Consider the following 22098-nt stretch of genomic DNA (forward strand, 5'->3'; position numbering starts at 1 on the left):
CCATCATTATCAGCAGGAAGCTAAGCGCAGTTATGACCGGTGTAGGTACATTAGCGGTGGTCTGGATGACAAGAAGTGTGAGGCAAATGGTAGACCATTAATGTGGTGCCGGCAAACCGGCTGGCAAGTTCATAAACCTGAAAATTAAAGGCTCTGGTACAGTAACTGAGCCCCGCCACACAGTAGTCATATTAAAAATAACTTGTAGAGCATGTCTCTGCAATGGCACACATGGAACACACCATAAGCATATACCATGCAGTCTGTAAGTATTTGGACATTGGTACTATTTCAGTTGTTTTGTCCGTCAGCACCTTAAAATTAAAAAATAAAACCTTGGATATGAGGTGAAAAGTTCACTTTTTTATTTGAGGGCATTTACATATGGTTTGCATGTAATCCGTGAATTGGATCCCTTTTTGTACATCGTCCCCCCATTTTAGGGGACCAAATGTAATTTGACAGTTGGCTTCTTAGTCAGGTGTGTGCAGTCGCTTGCTTAGTGCAGGTATAAGATGGCCCTCTAGTCTTGATCCTAGGCTTTTGATTGCCTTTGGAGTCTGTTATTGGGGTTGGTCAGCCTGAAGACTAGTGTTGTGCCAGTGTCAGCCAAGGAAAGAAAATAAACAGTCAGAGATGTTGGCCAAACAATCGGCTTTAACAAAACAGCCAGTGATGGACTTACCTCAAAAGCCCCTCCGATCTTAAGTAATTTAAGTTTCTGTTCCACTGAGAAAAATCTTGTTTACTGCTGCAAATCATCCCTCAACTAATCAACTTTCAGGGTAATACCACCTTTTGAATGACATGGGTATAGTGAAATTAGTATAATTATTACAAAACCTGATTTTGGACGATGTTACAGAACCAGTGCACAGTCATCCTGTCATCCAGAAACTTTGCAAACCTTTACTCCATATCCAGGAGAGCCAATTATTTTTTTGTTATAAGCTTTAGCGGCGGGTACAGCATCATAAATCTCATTGTTAGATCCTGAAATTTCTAGAAAAATGGCTATTGGGAAGTGGTGATGAAAACATACATAATAACATAACTTGAGTACACAGGATCCGTAAGTCATAAAAATAAAATATTTTTCTAAATGTAGTGTTATTATATACGTATTTCCAGGGTTCCACTGATTATGGGCATTCCCAAAACTGTCGTCAATACGCTGTCTACTAAACATAGGCTACTGCAGACTGTCTGAGAAAGAATTTGCCTACTTAACTTTCTCATCTAGTGTACACATGATCTGCGTTCGGGAGCATGTCACATATTAATACAAGTAGGCAGTATCGTTTTACAAACAGCTCTGAAAAATAGCTCTGCATACCTGGAAGTCTTAGACCGAGTCAATTAAACACTTAATTTCATGCTTGGCTTTCTTGACCAATGTTCAGCATTATGACATCTTTGCCTTATAACGATTTCAGCACCTGTACAGTGCAGTCCATAAGTATTTGGACAGTGACACATTTAGAACCCTTTTTAGACCTAGTCCCCAACATAAAATGTGTCACTCAAGATACTTACAAACTGTATCTTTTTGTACACTTATAACTGTATGTTATACATTTAATGGCTGCAATATTATGATACACTCATTATTTTCAACAGAAAATTATCATTTTTTTAATGCAAGTAACTAAAGTTAACAGCTTTACTCAAGTCAACTGTTACTAAAGACATCACTGAAAGTGACTTTGAAATCTGTGTCGCTTGCTAGATAATTGTTCAATAAACAAACCGTCGCACTGCATCTAAAGATTTTTTTAAATCAAATTTTTCAAGAGATATCGAAGGCAAATAACCAAAAAAAAAGGAATGTTTTCACTGGTAAGTGGGCTGCCATGCAGAAGTAACCTTGAATTAAATGTCCGAAGGGACTGGGTAGACCTGGTGTTTATACATTATATACTTTATGTAATGTCTTGCGTAAGAAGCGCTTGAAATGCAACAAAATGTGATTTCTCAGGGTTTATGAATATTTACGAATATTTCAGTTGTCGCCAGAATAACTTTGAAACTTGTTAATTGGCAGTTATTTTGATTATGGTCAGGGACTTGCAAGTAAATGAAACCCACCATTGGCCAAGAGGAAGCGTTAGGGAGACAATGGCTTTTGGTTTTGGTTTTCTCCATGAGCTGCGACTCAAGGTTTTATATTCGTGCCTAGTCTTTTTCTAGGTTGTCCTTTTATTTTATCCCCGGTCCGGGGTTTTCAGTGCTCAGTTTAAGCACTTATTTTGGTTGTTTTGTCGCCCTGTCTTTTAAGGGTCGTTTATTTTCTCATAGCCGTATTGGGCTTTATTTTCTGAGTTGATCGGAGTTATCATCTGTATTATTTTCTGTTCCGGGAGTATTCCTCATTTGTATTTGTACATCCCTGATTCTGTTTCTTCCGGGATTTCGCGGCGAACACACCTGCGTGCTCGCATGTAGGGGTACCTTTAGTTGCGTCATGCTCTCCGCCCATCCTCGACATTACACATACTGGACAGTGGAATTACTCTGACCTGCATTTCTATACCTTAACTTAAAGTGAAACTATATTATGTACTTATTGTGCAAAAGCCACATACTTTATGGCATCTCTTGGGACTGGACAGGCCAGTAACACCCCTCATTGGAACACCAGGACTTTGGGACAACTGCCAAAACATCATCCTCTTCAGAGAGCATGACTACTGCATAAGTATCCGAATGCACCAAACAAAATCAATTGATAATCTGAAAATATAGGCGTGACCGGGTCAATGACCTAAAAGCACTATTTTTCGATTGCAAAATAAGTCACGTGAATGTTATTTGATGACTCGGCATACAGTGAACTGACACGCGTATTGGCCAGCTACAACGCTGTCAGCCTGCGCGCAGGTCAAGCATTCAATTTAGCCCAATTATGTATTTACCTGACATACACATCAGCCACTGCCACAGACAGCAGGTGTATCCTAAACATTTTACTGTGCTCATGTGCTGGAGTGAAACAGCACACTTTATAGAGCTGTCTGAAAACTAAAACGAAGGTAATTGATCCGTGCATAGTGCACACGTGTGCCCAAACACATTTAAAAGTGCTTGGTAAATCACTGGCAAATTATCCATTTGTCATTACCAAAAGGTGTGGACAGAGTTGCACAACCTGCCTAAGTGTATAAAGTATAGGTTGGCGAAAGCGTTGTTTTCCCACGAGAGAATATTCTCTAAATATGAATATTGCTATTTAAAGCTCCCAGTGATGGTGCCTATGCCAACTGCTTCCGTTTGCCACCGTCTTATTATGGTCTATAAACACATTATTGAATATTTTATTGATTTAACCTTTTCCTTTTTTTTCTTTGAGTTAAAGGAAAACACCAACATTTTGGGAAATATGTTTTTAAAAAAAAATATTTTTCTGCATTGACTGGCTCTATTTCCATGTTAGCATAACGTGATAACTTAACATAAAGACATGAAGTCAGTATCCTACCTCCTTCAAAGTGAAGAAATACACCTTACGGCAACGCCGAAGCTGTCTTATTTGCACAAGATATCATGTTTATTTGAAATAGACGTGTGGGGAAAAAATAAAAGACGTTGTTAAACGGTTGGAACTATAACCGCTGAAAACACATGCATCCTCTTCTGTCTTCTGCTGGCTAAGCGCAGTGATCCGCGCACCTTCTGAAGGTAGCTTTAAAAGGTAGAAATTCTGAAAAACTTTCCCGCACGTGTATTTCAGATACCTCGTATAAATAAGACAGCTTCGCAGTTGCTGTAAGTTGTGTTTTTTCACTTTGAAGAAGGTAGGCTACAGACTCTATGCTAAGCTAACACGTTATGTTAGCTTAATTACACATTTCCCCAAATTTTCCTTTAAAGAAAGGCATTTTGGTGAGCTGTGTGGTGCAGTCCAAGGAGTCATCTACTCTCACCCCATGTACAAAAAAAGTGTGGTTGTGGAATCTGTTCCTTGCCATAGAACATTCTGCCTTTATGTGTAACCATCTTTGTTTTACCCCTATCTGAGGATGGACTGTCTGCCCCACTTTTAAAATATAGAGCATAACTTTTTGAAAGTATGATTTTGATGCATGGGATCTTTCGTTGTCACCCCCGTTATTAATTATGTATTTTCTCTCATGTAGTCTTGCCGTCCACTCTGTGGGAAATCCTTGGCTGTACTTCCTGCGATTTAGCGTCTTTTCATTTTTTACCCTGGTCACAACCGGTTTACACCCACACGCCACTTCCTTGAGCATGGGAGTTATTTCCCTTCGCGTTTAATGTGCTGAGTCACCGTTACACTGCAGTTTTCCGTTCCCGAGTCAGTTCTGCCTGGAGGGCAAACATGTTTAGTCATGACTACGCAAGTACAAGAGATGACTTGGCAAAGTCACCAAACTGCACATTAGCAGAATTCTACTTTTACAGCTCATGTATTGCCTTATATTACACCATCCTAGTAACACACTTTAGTACAGTACATTATGACACAGCATTACTTGTGGTTTATCGTTTTATTCCTTGAATAGTTTTTCTGTATTATAAAACTAGGGCAACAGGTGAATTGATCAAACATCAGCTAGTGTGATTAGAGTTCCACTCCACCCTATTGTGAAATAAGCCATTCTGTCATTGAACTATAGCATACTTGCCACATTGTTAAAGAACAAAGGTCTATGAATATACAACTTTATATAATATAATCTTTATTTCTGATTATATTAATTTGAAAGGCAATTGCAATGTCAGTGGAAATTTTCATAGCAATTTAGTGGGGTTAATGAGTTTAGGCTCTCACTTGGCAGATCAGTAATGTGACAGAGTAAAACTGCAATTAATATCTTATATAATTACATTACATTGTTGGCATTTGGCAGACGCTCTTTTCCAGAGCGACATACAGTTGATTAGACTAGGCAGGAGACAATCCTCCCCTGGAGCAATACAGGCTCAAGGGCCCAACGGCTGTGTGGATCTTATTGTGGTTACACTGGGATTAGAGCCACCGACCTTGCATGTCCCAGTCATTTACCTTAACCATTAGTCTACGGCACATATCACTATTCAATAGACATAATAATCATGCAGGCAGAATTATGAAAAAGCACTACAGTGCCATGCTCACTTAAATGTAGTGGTTAAGGTACATGGCAGGGACCTGCAAGGTCGTGGTTCAATCCCCAGTGTAGCCACAATATGATCCACACAGCCGTTGGACCCTTGAGCAAGGTCCTTAACCCTGCATTGCTCCAGGGGAGGATTGTTCCCTACTTAGTCTAATCAACTGTACGTCGCTCTGGATGAGAGCGTCTGCCAAATGCCATTAATGTAATGAAAATCCATCTGCAGTATTTTGTCCAAATTTCCCACAAGGGGATAGTTTAAAAGAACATTGAACATTTTGAACCTAAATTCAGGAATCTGCTGCATAGTTCAAAAAAAAGTTGAACACATGATCATTCACATGATTTCTCCTGCGGTACGGAGTGTCATTTGTTGATTCATGCGGTCTATGTACTCGTTCGCACCCCGCCTGCTTCCTTTTCCTGTCTATCGCTGATTGGCTGCCACGTACTCCAGCAAAGACAATAAATACAAACACCCGTTACTTGAAGTTACAGAACGCTAGGAAGTTCTTGGATCAACAGTGATTGAACGGAACTTCTGTGCCTATTCGCAACAGCTCATCGTCGACTTTTTTCAGCATTTGTTTTTTCTTGAATACATATTCCTTCAAGGTTATTTTTGTTGCGCTATTTATAAACGTATTTATTTAATCAACCGTCAAAATGGAAACTTCTCAGATCCGCCAGAATTACCACCGCGATAGCGAAGCAGCAATTAACCGGATGGTCAATATGGAGCTCTTTGCGTCCTACACTTACATGTCTATGGTGAGTTTTCTTATCTGTCTCGCTTAATTACGCAAAAAACCTGTGATGAGAATTTGGACATTTGGGGGTGCCTTTGTAGCCAGTGAGTGTTATGGACCATGCAGTACGGAGGTGTAGAAACAGGAGGGAACAGGTTGGATGCGCTTACATAAGTTCACAGCCTAAACTAGTTACTTTGGGAGAAATCACCAGCTGTAAAAATGAATAACTATGATTATGTGAGTCACCATGGACAAGGATGTATTTAAGTTGCGTGCCATGTATTTTTCTTGACCGCACGTGAATAGGTGAATTATAGGTTGCAGAAAGTCAGTCTCACAATCGGCAGTATCTGAGATCACTGTGCGTCAAGACAATTTACTTCATAAAAAATATTGCCTTATTTTAATAGATTATTAATTTTACTGTACTGTCTCTGAGTATATTCATATCGAACTTGATTGTGGCTTAGCAAGCAGAAACCTAGCTATCATTATGCGCTGTTCCATCTTACTAATAAGTCTAGTTATTTATAATGTTATAATATGTAATTAACAGGCACGACTTTTGCATAACACATACTCATAATAACCTGTAGTATCTGTCTGTCAAACCCCCGTAGTATCTGTGGTATTGTTATTTAAAAATCTAATGGTCTTTTTAAATCTAATTGACTTAATTAGGCTCACTACTTTGAGCGGGACGACGTGGCACTGTCTGGATTCGCACACTTCTTCAGTGAGAGCAGTAAGGAGGAGAGGGAGCACGCGGAGAAGCTGATGTCCTTCCAGTGCAAGAGAGGGGGACACATTTTCCTGCAGGACATCAAGGTCAGTGGCTCGGAGGGTCCATCTGCTGTTTGCTGCGTGAAAAAGGCCACTGTGAATGGCAACTGGTTGTTGATATGATAGCGAGAATTCAATTTTCACTTGGTATAATTTTAATTCTTGATATCCTGTATGTGAAGCGCTGGTTGAGTAAACCGTAATTTTTTTAAATCCATTGATTTATGTCCACTCCTGGGCCATTCCATGTCAACTCCAGGAGGTTGCACCACAGCACCTCTTGGATTTTTTTTCCTTTTCTGTGTGTAGACAATGATATAAGATTACATTTCTGAAAGTTCTGAAAGGTCTATAACTTCCAAGAAAAATCCATATATCTTTGTAAATGTGTCATCTTGGGGTGTGTAGAATTCATAACTAGCATCAGAAGACATGCACCTGCTTTCCCTTAGAGATATTTGGCTCTATTTTTGGGAGATCATAACTCTCCCAAAAACTCACTCTGGATAAGAGCGTCTGCCAAATGCCAGTAATGTAATAACTCTAACTCATCGATTACTCAACTTTTCTAGAAAGATCTTGGTCGGTTTTGTTCATTCCACATCTTTCTAAATGGGGTTTAAATGATCGCTGCACACATCTTTGATCATGAATTGTCTTCCTCCTTTCAGAGGAGGGCACGTGCTTGTCTACCCTCTTGAGTTGAGTTGTAATGAGTGCAGCTGTGGAATAGCTGGACATTCCCAGCCGGGAGGAAAAATTAACCGCTTCGCAAACCCTGCCATAAATCAAGACATAGCAATGTCAATGAACTTGCTAGTCTACTTAAGAGCGCTTATTCAGTTTTAAAGAGCGAGCCAAGTATGAAGTATAGAGGGGCTTTAGAGGCCTAAGCACTGATTTAGCACTGAAGTGGAGCCAGGGTTCGTCAGCCAGATGCGGTCTGTCTGTCTGAGCCCCTGTGATGTGGTGTCCCACCCCAGAAACCGGAGAGGGATGAGTGGAGCTGTGGACTGGAGGCCATGCAGCTTGCCCTGAACCTGGAGAAGACCGTGAACCTGGCCCTGCTGGACCTGCACAAGATGGCGTCCGACAAGGCTGACCCCCATGTGAGTCACCATTATCTCTCTGTCTGATGGAAGAGCTCTATTCCCCAGCAGCTGCTCAGAGTCAATCCCAGTGGGGCTGCACAATATGAGGGAAATATGCAATATGCGCAGTATGCCTTTCTGCTTTCCGTACACTGCTAACATAGACCCCAGACAATGAATTGCCTATGCCCACTGAATAAAAATGAAGAAAAAAAACCATTATTTCCAACATGCTTTTATTGAACAAATTGCACAAGAACAGCCTATAAATTTAACAGAACATCAATTATAATTAATATTATTCATCACAGTTCAAGCAGACTTTTGCGATGTGTTTATCTTGCATGTTCATATCTCGATGACGATAAACATAAGGTATATCATGTAGCTCTAAATGCCAGCTTAATACTGTGCCGGGCGTGCAGCACTGCATTAATTGCAAGGTAATTGTGCTGTTTAAACTAAATCCTACGCAAATCCTGCACTTCGGAGCAGGCTATAAAGGATATCGGCCCATATTTGTGTGAATAAAATGGAGAGATCTGAGAGGAGAGTCAGCATTACATTGTTGGAAACAGGACCTGGAGAAAAGGGACATTGCTTTTTAATCACAATTTTATTTAAGAACTAGCATCAATTATTGTATAACATGGTGTTTTAGCATCTCACATCTGTCATTATTTAGTGTAGTGTTTTAGCATCCAGCATCTATGACTGTTTACAGTGGTGTTTTAACATTTAGCATCTGTTATCATTAAGTGTGATGTTTCAGCATCTACCATCTATTATTGTTTAGCATCGGGTTTTAGGGCATTATGGCTGCCCCATCCAGAATCTGAGCCTAAAAACCTGTATTCACATCTCTCTCTTCTCGCCTCCTCTTCCCTGCAGATGTGCGACTTCCTTGAGACTCACTTCCTGAATGAACAAGTGGAGGCCATTAAGAAGCTGGGCGACTACGTCACCCTCCTCACCAAGATGGACACCAGCAAAAACAAAATGGCTGAATACCTGTTTGACAAGCACACACTGGGGAGCAGCTGATTGTGCCAAAATACTCCCCCATTTGTTTGGGGGTGATGATGGTGCTGCATGCATTCCTGCGTACAATACACCCAAACCAAAGTATTTACAAAAAGATTTTAAAATGTTGAAAAAAAAAAGAAATAAATGAAAAAGATTGAATAAAAAATATTAAACAATGGCAAAGTGTATTGTCAGATTAATCAAGTGGGATTCAAGATGGCACAGAAAGACATGTTCTTATACAAGTGGGTACCCAGACTGGGGGAGTATCTTGATGTGATTTTAAGCGCACTACAGGGAAACACTGGAAGATACTAATCCGCTACTCTGCTCTGGTGTGAGAGGTTAGAAAGAACAGGCTGAAGTTGCCTGGCAGTGGATACATTACATTACATTTCATTACAGGGACTTAGCAGACGTTATGTCAATTATATCTCACATATTGAAACCCAGTACGTTTGTGTTACACAGTCTAACACATCTTTCCCTGGGTGACAGAAAGGTGCCTATCACCTATCCTGTTTATGTACAGCTGTATGCAAACATTTTGGCGCCCCCTATTTTATTTAATTTTTTCAATTTTTCCCTTTTTTCCTCCCAATTTGGTAGCCAATTGTACCCTATCTAATCGAATTAGTGTTAGCCGGGGATACACCACTTACGACCCCGTCCCTTCGGCGGCCCAGAGGGACAACAACATGCCTTCTTCAAGCCGTCTCGTCTCACAGCCTGGGACCGTAATTCACGCAGCGATCCATACTAGTCCCTACTGAGTCCCTCCCTTGGAGCAGCGAGCCAGTTAAGCCGCTCCATGAGAGCCGGCCAAACTCAGCCTTTGGCAGGACCCGGAATCGAACCCCGGTACTCGGTGTGCACTGTAACAAACTGATGCCTGCATCAGGGTCCGTTACTTTAGCTGTGTGCCACTGCAGCCCCGGCAGCCCCTGTTTTTAAACCACCGTGAAAAACTATTTACCCCCTTCCTGATTTCCTCTAGTATTGCATATTTGTCACCCTGAATGGTATCATATCTTTAGACAAAATGTAATACTTGACAAAGGGTACCTGAGTACACATTTTAAAAATAATATTTAAAAAAAAGTTGTCAAACACCCATAAAATGTGCAAAAAGTAATTGCCCCCACCGTAACAGAAACATAATAACTGGCTGCACCGCCTTCAGCAGAACTGCTTGAATGTACAAACAAATTGCGCAATGCATGATTACGGCATGATTGCTATTTATTGGGAATTTGGCCAATGCTAAATTTTGAGCAGCTCGTTAGTTAGTGCTCAGCAGCACTTTATCAGATCAATAACAGCTTCTCAACATTTCCTGTAGCCATTTAAGTCTTTCCGTGTGTCTTTCTAAGTTCTCTCACCTCATACGAACATGTCCCCCATTTGGTGTGAACAAGAGCAGATATTGTTACTAGCCATCTGAGCGAGTTGAACAGATACGTTACCTGTTCTTGCTAACATGGTATCATCAGGAAAGGAAAATCGGCAGCTACATGTCTTTCTGTCAGTTACAATTTTGCAAGTATACAGTGGTAATTGAAGAACTAATAATAATAATAATGCATATAATTGAGTTTTTTTACAGAGATGTGAAAGCATCACAGATTGAATAATTATGATGTGATTGGTGCATAGGCAGGTGAACTTCAGGAGAAATTGGTTCCAGATGAATGACTGTATTGGAGATTAAAGATATCAGGGAGAAGCGGAGGAGAGTGAGCATGCGGCAGTGGGTGATGTGGATATCTTTCCAGAGACATAATAAAATAATGCAAAAATCCCCTGTTCAATGACTGCACACAGGCGTAAAAACAAACCAACTCCTGTCTCAAACCTGTTTGTGGAAGAAAAGGTGATTTGACGTGCATTTGAGTGTTACTGAAGGAGTGAGACAGAAAGAGATTAGCATTGGTTTAGCAACTCGATGCACTTTAGACTCTAGATAGAAGGGGGAGACTATAGTATTGGAGCAATGATGCGCAGAGGATTCAGGAAATAGAGGATTAGCTATGGGTTTGCAGCGCAGGAGGGAGGGAGGAAGGAAGAGACAGTGAGGGAGAGAGAGAGAGAGAGAGAGAGAGAGAGAGAGAGAGAGAGAGAGAATTGGTGCAACAGGGTTTCCTGGCAAAGGTCTTCCCAAGACGACAATAAATGAGTCACGGAAATTAGGAGAGGATAAAACTTTCTCAGGTAGGTTGTTTTGTTACCTTTTCAGAATTTATTCTGTATTAAAAGTTTGCCATTTCTTTGTGTAGTTAGAAGCTGGAAGATGTTCCGTTCAGCCAAAACACTGTATAACTTTAATTTATATTGTTTGCTTACAGTAGAATAGCAGAAATAATAACTTGTATGTAGCCTGCGTATACATTTGCAAGATTGGTGTGGATGTTTAAAAATTGTTAATGTGAAATAGTTGTGTTTTATTTAAATAATTCTAAATAAAAAGCCAGCATGGGTCACAATTAGTTGTGAACCTTTTTATAGCCTCTGCCCTTCTCCCTCTCCTGCCTCCCACATTACAGATGTAACACGCTTTTACTAAAGACAAAGCACAGAGCAGTGCACTAATTGTGAGTGTTCATTTATTCATGTCCAGTATTAACCTGATTGTGAGTGTGCTTGCGTTTGAGGCTTTGCTTGATCTTTTTTAATTTTTTAATTTTAAAAAATTAACTTTTAATGTCATTATTATAAAGGGAAAGTAAGGGGAATGTCATATCCAGTATAATCAGAAGCATATGTAATTATAATTATCTCTCTACGGACACATGCACTGAGGGAACATATAAATCTTTTATTATGTGGTTAGAATGGACAACAGACTCAACGCACTGTGTCTGCTTGGCTGTTAAAATAATCAAATCAAATCCCCAATCCACTGTCATCTATCGCTGTATCAGCACAGCCTTGGAATGCTCTTGCAACTGATATCATTTCCATTGCCATGGTGAAACTACAGGTTTTCGACCACTAATCTGTTTGGGTGGGTGGCTTGGTGTAGAGGGGTGTGGAGAGGACCGTCCCTAATTTAGATGAGCTTTTGGATTTATGGATTACCTTCTGCAATTAATCTTGTTACGTATCTGCAGAGACAGAGGGGCAGAATGTTGAGGGAGATTAGGAGATTAGGGTCATGAGGTAGTATTGCCAAAGCATAAACGAAACATATTGAAATGACACATAACTGCACGCTTACTGAAGTATATGCTGTTAAACATGCAGTATTAGAAATAACATGAATGGAAATGGCAACACTACTACTAGTAATAATAATAATCATAATAATAATCATAATTATTATTATTATTTTTATTATTACTGCTATTATTACCACAACAAGCAGTAATTAACAAGGTCCAAGCAGCACATTGAAATGATTCATGTTTACACTGTAAAGACACATATTGGATAAATGGGATTTTCAGTCTCTGTCCCAAAATATGGCATGATATTGCCTTGCATGCAAGTTGCGTAATGATCTGCCATTGCTAGAGCTGTCACATGGCCACTGACAAGCGATTGGTGCATCGTGGCCATATCTTTTCAGATATGACTATCATTTTATATTCAATGGGAGACTGACTCATAGAATGCAACATTTCAACTTCAATAAAGTACTACAGTAGTGTACAAAATCTGCTGAAATTCGGACAAAGTGTTCAGAACTTATCGCAGCATTTTTTTCAGACTACACAGATTCTCTCTAGCCTCATATGGAGATAATGGGCCAAACGGTCCCGGACTTGTCCAAAGAGTAGGTTGCTACTCAAAATGGCTGTTTCTTGGGGAAGTTGTTCGGCTGAAGGAGAGCAATGTAGTGATGCATGTAAGACAATTTTCCATGAACCAGGGCCAAAGACACATTCTATGAAAACCTGCATTTTCGCTCGATCGCTATCTAATGGCAGACTGTATTCCAGAGGGTGGGGGAGGAGGGGATTTACATACATTGTAAAATAAAAAATTCTGTATAAATGAAAAATTGATCACAACAACTTATTTCCCACAATAAACGTTCTCCCCTGCAGCTGGGCGGCGATGCGACGGACTGCCAGAGAGGTCCGGCAGAGGCGACGGACCGCACATCCATTCGAGTGGAAACATGGGCAGGAACATGAGCGGAAACATGTGTGGGGGTATGGGCAGGAACACGAGGCGGAACATGAATCGGAACATGACCGGGAACAAGAACCGGAACATGAACCGGAAGAAGAACGGGAACCTGAACAAGAACCGGAACATGAACCGGAAGAAGAAGCGGAACGTGACCGGGAACATGAGCGGGAACATGGGCGGGATCATCTGCCAGGCTCCACACCACCCAGTCACCATCATGACCACAACTACATACACATAAAGCACAAGTTCCATAATGAGCACGGACAACTGCCGGGTGAGTACTGAACACCAACACTGGGCTCATTCCAATCGCATATTCTCCACTTTTTCCTTTTCCTTGCTCCTGAACTGAAATTTGATTGAGGTCCGCCATTTTCTAGGACATTCTAAATGTTCCTTCTAGGGGCTAGAAGTAGAAGTTAGAAACGTTAGTTAGTCCCAATATTTCCTCTGACCAAGGAAACGTCATCCTTTGCGGAATTATTTTTATTTATTAATTTTTTATGGAAAACCTGACATATAAATAATGGACCTGTGAGTCCACCTCTCCCCATCTGCCACACATCTGCTACCTCTATAATTGGCGTGGCTTCAAGGAGAAAGGACATTCCATTTGCCTAATTTATGTTTTATTGATTTCCCCGTCTTCAAGCCTCTCCCGAAGGGTGGAGATAGGAGCATAAAAGGAGCAGAGAAAGGAAAAAAGAGGAGCAATTGAAATGGGCCCTGTGATTCACTGAGTAGCGCTGCTATGCACTACAAATGAGTACTGAACACCATTTTATTTATTTAATGTAGGGACAATGCCAAGAGACATAGCATCATTACTGCCAGTTTACACCAGGCTCATGTAGCTGATGTTCTGCACACAGAGATTATAACTATTGTTAGTTTCCAACTCCTGTCCCTAGTTAGGCTTTTTTATGAAATTAAAAGAAGTGTTAAATGGAAGACGTTAAGAAATATACACGCTTAGAATACAAGCATTCAATAGATGTCAAATACATAAACACATATCACATGTGTGTTATATATTACAAATAAAAGGTAGTAGAAAAGTATTTAATAACTTCATATACTAGTGGTGCACCAGCGATGAGCACTGCAGTGTGAGCTTAACAACGGGCAAACTGGAATGTATTTCCTGATTTAAAGCCAATCTACCTCATCCTTCCATCATTAACATGTCCCTCCTTTCATGTCCTCATTTGCCCTCCACCCTTCACAGACCACCATAAGAAACGTAAGTCCATGTTTCATATATCTCCTGCCTTCGTTCACCTCTACCTCCATCTCTATTTCCTCCTTCATTCCCATTTGCATTTCTGTCTGTTTGTTCTACCAACACAGCATTCCTACTGTAATATGTGTCATGTCTGCAGCATCTGCGTCCTGTATTTTCAAGTATTTTCAAGGTGACCTTCATGCTACCCAGATTAAAGGATTAAATACCTATATTATATATTTATCACTATATATAGTGGGCTTCACAATTATTGCCAATAAACAATAAACAATAAAATTACCGAGATGGTAACTCTAAAAATATCACTCCTCCCCAGTGAAGCCCCCCTGCTGACGTATCGCGCTGTGATTGGTGCTTGCAGTGCCCATGTGGGCGGTGGGCGCACTCGTGGTGGTGGTGCTGGCTCTGGTTGGCTGCTTCATCTTCTGCATCTTTAAGAAGTTCATCAGCAAGAAGAAGAAAGCCAAGAAAGTGAGGGAGAGGAAAACGGGCCGCAAGCAGAAGGCCGGAGGAGGAGAGGGAGGAGGAGAGAAGGAAAATGAAAAGGTGAGTGGGACACAGACTGGAGGAACGAATAAGACTGGGGTTAGGTCAACTGTACATCATGCTCCCGAAAAAAAAAAAAAGTGCAGTTTAGACCGGGAGAAAGGCGTTTTGTGCTAAATGTATAGCAACACCTGGAAAAGAAGACTAAGTGTGTTTCCTGTGTATAACTTCATTTAGTCAGAGGAGATGGGTCAGACTGGTCAAAGCTGACAGGAAGGTGACAGTAATGCAAATAACCGCACATTACAACAGTGGTATGCAGAAGAGCATCCCTGAACATACAACGCGTCAAGTGGATAGGCTACAGCAGCAGAATACTTGAGAAATCTAAAACATAAGTCTAATGAATACCTAATAAAATGCTCACTGAGTGTACTTTCTGCGCTTTTGTCATTATCACCATCATTATACTACACACGTTTGTCTTCTTGTTATCCTCTACAGGAAGGTGGTGTTAAGAAAGAGGGAGAGAAAGAGGCCGAGAAGGAAAACTTGGGGAGGTTGGAGTTCACCCTGGACTATAACTTCACTGATACCCAAGTATGTCTCTGTGACTGCACATCTATCTCAGTAAAGAATATCTGTGCTCTCAGTATAGAGTATCTGTCTCTCTCTCAGTATAGCGTATCTATCTCTCTCTTAGTATAGAATATCTGTGTCTTTCAGTATAGTGTATTGATCTCTCTCTCGTTATGAACATACAGTATGAAGATAGAGCCATATGTGTATCTCTCAGCATTCAGTATCTGTGTATCTCTTGATGTTGAGTTTCTAGGTGTCTTGCAATGGGCCTCGTGCAGCAATGTTTTTGTATTCTTATCATAAATTTATCTTACTTTTTGACTTTCACTTAGTCGCATAAAGGGCTCATATGAATGTGCCACATCAGATTCAACAAAAGCTCCCAACTTCAGACAACTGTTCTAGACAAATATGTCAGTCTTTAATACAGTATATATGGTACAGTAGGTGGGTTCTGTCAGATAGATAGCCAGTCGAATTTACAAGAACACAAAAGCAAGGATGACTGATACCTGAATGGGTAGACTGCGGTTCATTCATTTTTGGAAAAACATTCAGTAATAACATAGCGGACAGTTGATAAACCTTCTCTTTCTAAACAGCCCACTGAAATACATTTCTGAAAACATTTGAGGCGAGAAATAAGCAATACAGTTGCTTAGTCTTAATTCATATTTGATCTGCAATGCCTAGATTGAAAGCTTGATCAGAGTTCTGTGTGCCGGGCAAGCTGTGCTGACATGCACTGCAAGGCTCTTGTTTACACGTCTCATACGACAGGTCGGGACCGCTCATAATTTGTTTTTACCTATGACAAAGTTATAAATAAGTGAAATTGGTGAATCCGCCAAGTTCTCTTAAATATTATTTTGGACATTCATACTTAAAAACGTTTCATTAAATAAAGCGTGAACTGCATTTCTCTTGCTTTTGAAGGTGAAAAATAAGAAAGCACTTCTCACCTCAGATTAGTGTGACCACATGTAAACAGGAAGCTGACCCCAGAACATGAATACACAAAATTGTAGTTATGTTTTTGAGGTCGTGCCTCTTGTGTTGGAGGAATGTACAGTTCAATGTACCCTGCTTTCCCCTATTTATGTGCTGATCTCAGACAGCCTTGATCGGATTTTTATGTAAAAGTAGTCAATTCATAACAGTAATATGTTGCTTTTTAAAATTAAAAACACAAATGTTTCTGTAAAATAAAATCTTTTGGAAAATAAATTTACATTTTACATTTTAGTCATTTGGCAGACGCTTTTAATCCAAAGCGACTTACAAGTGCATAGGTTCCACCATAAGTCAGAGCATCACATCCAGAAACTAGCAAAATACACAGGAAATGCTGTTCCAAACATAGTTGTCATCAGAAGTGCATTTTTTTAGGATAGGGATAGGGATATCAGAAAGGAGGAGCAGGGGAAATCAGGAGGGAGGACTAAGGTAGAGTTTGAAAAGGTGGGTTTTGAGTCTGCGTCGAAATAGGGGGAGGGATTCTGCTGTTCTGACAGTGGTAGGCAAGTCATTCCACCACTGAGGAACCAGAACGGAAAACAGGCGTGAACGTGCAGCTCGACCGCCAGGTGCACGTAGAGAGGGAACCGTAAGGCGACCAGAGCTGGCAGACCGGAGTGGTCTAGCTGGGGAGTAGGGAGTGATCAGGGATTGTATGTAAGGTGGGGCAGTCCCCTTAGCAGCCTGAAATGCCAACACTAGGGCCTTGAAACGGATGCGTGCGGCAATAGGAAGCCAGTGGAGGCCAATGAGAAGCGGGGTGACATGAGCCGACCTGGGCTGACTGGTGATCAGGCGGGCTGCAGCATTCTGGACCAGCTGGAGGGGCTTGATGTTTGGAAATCTCAAATGTGGTCTTTATACTAAGACACACAAAAACATAGACATATATATAATATAGTCTAGGGTACCTAAAACTTTGGCACAGTACTTTCACCCATTCCCACACACCAACGGCGATTGGCTGCTATGCAAGGCACCAACCAGCTCATCAGAAGAAATTAGGGGTTAGGTGTCTTGCTCAGGGACACTTCAACATGCCCAGGGCTGGATCGAACCGACAACCCTCCGACTGCCACACAACTCCTCTTACCACCTGAGCCAATGTCGCCTCTCATGCTAAAGCCCCTTCTTTGGTCATTCCCAGCTCATCGTGGGGATTCTCCAGGCCCAGGATCTGGCTGCCATGGATATGGGGGGGACCTCTGACCCCTATGTCAAAGTTTACATGCTCCCCGAAAAGAAGAAGAAATTTGAGACTAAGATCCAGCGCAAGAACCTCTGCCCAGTTTTCAACGAGACCTTCACCTTCAAGGTTTGTGTCGTAGCTGTGTGGCAAGCTTTCCTCTGAGCCAGGGACACTCTGCAGGGTTGGCAGTTTTTATGTTTTCCCTCACAGCTCTGGACCACTAGACCAGGGTTCCCAGCTGGATGTGAGAGCTGCCCAACCCTGTTCTCGGAGGTCTGCTGTCCTGGATGCTTTCATTTCAACCCTAATTTTGCACACCTGATTCTATTAATTAAAAACAACAAAAATGATAAGAAATCAAACAAACCCCCACCAGAAAACTCAATCACACCACCCCAGGCTGAGCCTCATCAGGAACAATAGGGTACCGCATTCTACTAATTAGCAGCTCAATGAGATCTCTAGCTGTTGAATGAGGTGCGTTTTGTCAGGGCCGGAGTGGAGACCTACAGGACGGTAGATCTCGAGGAAGAGGGTCGGGCTGCTATTTTAATGGCTGAAGTGATTGTCGTATGACCTCCCCACTGGGAAAGCGACAGTGTCGGGGACGGACGTCCTTTGCGTAACGGCGCTTTAAATGGGCCTTGTGTCTCCTCCGTCTCTGGGTCAGATCCCCTACGCTGAGCTGGGGGGACAGACCCTGGTGCTGCAGGTCTTCGACTTTGACCGCTTCTCCAAACACGACGTGATCGGCCAGGTGAAAATCCCCATGAGCAGCGTGGACCTGGCGCGCCCCATGCACGAGTGGAGGGATCTGCAGAGCGCAGACAAAGAGCAGGTACAGACCACTCGGGTCTTCATCTTCACCTTCTCCCTTCACCTCCTGCTTTTCACTGTTCCCTCTGTACATCTTCTAGGGTTCTCTCTCTCTCTTCGTCGCATTTCTTTCTTTCTCTCTATCACATTCCTTTCTCTCTTCCCATCACATTTCTCACTCCCTCCCCCCCCCCCCCTTCTCTCAGGCTGCATCCTCTCAGATGGGGGGGACTGCTACTCTGGTCCTGTAGAGCCACACGTTCTGCTAGTTTTTGTTTTCACCTTAAAACGAGCACCCAATTCAGATCCAAGTAACTGCGGTGTTGTTTTAATTGGCTAATTAAGTGCAGAGAAGAATGAAACCCAGCGGATGCGGGGCTGCAGAACCTTGTCTCAGAGCCCCTTCTCCATCTGTTTCACTCGCTCCTTTAGCAAGAGAGGCTGGGCGACGTCTGCATCTCGCTGCGTTACGTCCCCACGGCGGGCAAACTCACCGTCAACGTGATGGAGGCCAAGAACCTCAAGAAGATGGACGTGGGCGGGCTGTCAGGTGACAAACTTGTCCTTATATCTTCCCTGGAGGTTACCCATAAACACAAACAAATCAGCATGCTATAGTCAAGTTAACACAAAACTGTGGATAGGTTATGTTTATAGGACAGGCTTCCCGAAAAAAATACTTCTGCGACCGATGCGCTGATGTTACCTTGCGCAGAGGAAAGATTGAGAGTTGCTAACTTCTACTTCCATCTCCTAGAAGGAACATTTAACGGGTTGGAATTCCCTTAAAGATGGCGGCACTCGAACAATTTCTGGGTCAGGAGCAAGGACAGGAAAAAAAGAGGAGAAGTCCTCTGTCTTGTGGAACTTCACTATCCTTCTGCGTTCAGCCACCATCATTACATCATTGTTACTATGGTTTTAACTGTTTTAACGGATGGCCGAGTAACATGGTCATTGAATGTGTACTTTCGCCACAATTTCAGAACTTCAACATAGTTGTCGACGGACTCTTCCTGCTGACACAATTTTATCACCTCCTGCATTGGCATTCTCAGCACCTCAGAGCTGCTCTTCTGTTTTTCCTTACGTATCGCACTAATGCATAAGTAACATGGTCATTGAATGTATGCTTTTGACTACAATTCATGACCCTATTTCCCATAGATCCGAATGCAGATATCACTTTAGCAGCTGTTCCAAATGAAACCCTTCGCCCTACGACCCTGCTTTCAAGTGATGTCGGATTTACGGTCGATACGAGTTTCCCAGCGGAAAGGCCCACGTGAACACTTTATTATTTCTGATGTTCATGTGGGGGAAATCAGGATTTTAAATGCAGCACAAATTGGCTGGGTTGGCCAACAGGGTTGAACAAAACACAGGGTCCTCTGTGAACCAAAAGAAATGTCATACAATCACGCCATAAGTGAACCACAGCTACAAATTTAAAATACACACAAATTCTTTCATAACTATAGTAGAGCAGCATTCGATTTCTTGTGGTATTTGCATTTTTAACCCCCAGAAATAGCAAAACATTGCCTGCTATAACTAACCAATTGATTACTAGCCTACAATACAAACAGTCTGATAGGAACCAACACACAGCCAGATATAACCTCCCTTTCAATTTTCTGACCACAAAGCATGTGAACGTGAACGGTCGGATGTATTTCCAACTCTGAGAAAACTAACGACCAGACATCACTTTAAAACCGGGTGTGTTTTCATCTCCTGAATTCAGCCACTCAAAATGCACTTCCTGTCTTCCTCCTAGATCCCTTTGTGAAAGTGGTCCTCCAGCACTGCGGGAAACGGATAAAGAAGAAGAAGACGACGGTGAAGAAAAACACACTCAACCCCTATTTCAACGAGAGCTTCAGTTTTGAGGTTCCCTTTGACCAGATCCAGGTGAGACGGAGCGCACGTTCCTCCACGCCTGCATTGGCATCGGCATACGCATGCTCATTGAAGATCCTGTGCAAGGCTCTACAACACAGGCACCTTGCTGTCAAAATCTGGCCCTATTCATTCCCTGCACACGTTGACTGCTCCAGTCTCTGCAAAGGAGAATTAATTCTCTGCTGATTCCTCTGGTTAAATCATGAAGTTTAAGATATATTTTGATCATCTGATTGTATACGTTACTAATGCCCTACCTCTCTCTCTCTCTCTCTCTGTAGAAATTGCAGGTTATCATTACGGTCTACGACTACGATAAACTGGGGAGCAATGATGCCATCGGCAAAACTTTCATTGGCTACGGTGCCTCGGGAGTGGGGCTCCGCCATTGGTCAGACATGCTGGCCAATCCCAGGCGCCCTGTCGCCCAGTGGCACACCCTACAGCCTGAAGAGGAGGTGGACGCCCTCCTAAAAGGACCCCATCGCTAACCCCATCGCTAAGCACAGCTCCTCTATTTATGCTCTATTAAATGTTTCCATTGTCATTTCTTTCAAGTTTATGTTTGTGTGTGTGTGCGTGTATGTGTGGGTGTGTGTATCTGTCTGTCTGTGTGCGCACATGCTTGCATCTGTGTGCGCGAATAGGTTTAGAGGCGAGGAATGTTTTGTGAAATGTATTTCTCTTAGTTCCTATGATTGAAAACATTTAATATGAGACGTAAAACATAATGTAAAATGTGTGCTTATGAATCTCAATAAACTGCTTTAGAGGCATTAACAGATGGACGGCGTGTTGGCACTTTCACTGAGTACAACCAGCCTGTTACTGAGGAGCAGAGGTAGCATGCACCATGTTGGCCTCCACTCTCCACTGACATATTTAAATTTGCTGTTTTATTGTTTTATTGTTTTAGTGTGCAGTGCCTTTAAGGTTATGTTCCACCAAAAACGCATCTTTGGTCCAGATCATTTCAGAGGTACATACTGAAAAGATAAATTCTTAACAAATATGAAAATGAGCTCATTTGCATACTTTATTCCCGATGGTGGAAATGACAAATTAGAACGGTTTTGTAGCAGTCTATAATCTGAACCAAGTAAGATATTGTTATTATTATTTCAGATTGTTTTGCACCATTTTCTTTTTTTTTCATCACCAGTACCCAATAGTAATTTTTCTAGAATTATTGGACTTTTCATGAAGAAAAAGGATAACATTTCAGGATCTAACACTGAGATTTGCGATGCTGTACCTGCCCTTAAAGCTTGTAACAAGAAAGTAAACAAAGAAACAAGACAAAGAAAACAAGAAAGGCTCAAAACACTCACCTGGATATGGAGTAAAGGTTTGCTCATTTTCATGATGATAGGATGACTATGCACTGAGAAAAATGGTTCTGTAAAAAGGTTTTTAGAAAATCGACTTTAAAGATAGAAATCGTAAATAATTTTACTAATTTCACCGTACACATGGTGTCACCTGGCAGAAAAAGGTACATTTTTGAAAATTGTATTATTTCAGTGGAACAGAAACTTAACAGAGGCGCTGTCAAACAGGCGCTTGGGGAAGACAGGAAATAATTTTATGATATCGATGCGATATTTATGGTGAAGGACTGGCTCAACTGCTGCAGAGACATTACCAAGCACGTGGTGAAATAAATGTGTCTTCTGCTAAACCATGACCTCTATTGTGCTGAAATAATGATGATGATGATGATGATGATGATGATGAAGCAGGAGAACAGGGGAATGCCCCCTAGCCCTTGACCATTCACTTTGAATAATCAATTAATCTGATCCACCTGGAGAAAATTACTTCATTTACTAATACTTTGCACCTTATTTCCCACTCTTTCTACAAGTGTTTGGATTGTAACGCAATCTTTGTTGTTTTAGCTCTGAACTCCAGCACATTGGGTTTGAAATGAAACATCGTGAATATG

At 41.6% G+C, this 22098-nt stretch overlaps 2 protein-coding genes across 2 annotated transcripts; both read left to right on the top strand.

The window, feature by feature from the left end:
- The first annotated feature begins 5593 nt into the window (after positions 1-5593).
- LOC133114506 (ferritin, middle subunit-like) lies at positions 5594-8952 on the top strand. Its single transcript, XM_061223974.1, has 4 exons — positions 5594-5888; positions 6551-6697; positions 7636-7761; positions 8635-8952. Exons 1-4 carry the CDS (start codon positions 5784-5786, stop codon positions 8785-8787), a joined length of 531 nt encoding a protein of 176 aa, XP_061079958.1. The 5' UTR covers positions 5594-5783; the 3' UTR covers positions 8788-8952.
- A 3876-nt stretch (positions 8953-12828) lies between these two features.
- On the top strand, positions 12829-20641 carry syt5a (synaptotagmin Va). The gene is made up of 8 exons (XM_061223369.1): positions 12829-13183; positions 14517-14701; positions 15146-15241; positions 17388-17555; positions 18100-18267; positions 18678-18795; positions 20026-20159; positions 20432-20641. The coding sequence occupies exons 1-8, from the start codon at positions 12829-12831 to the stop codon at positions 20639-20641; spliced, it is 1434 nt and encodes a 477-aa protein (XP_061079353.1).
- Positions 20642-22098: the final 1457 nt, after the last annotated feature.

This window comes from Conger conger, chromosome 16 (genome assembly GCF_963514075.1).
Source record: "Conger conger chromosome 16, fConCon1.1, whole genome shotgun sequence".
Taxonomy (NCBI): domain Eukaryota; kingdom Metazoa; phylum Chordata; class Actinopteri; order Anguilliformes; family Congridae; genus Conger; species Conger conger.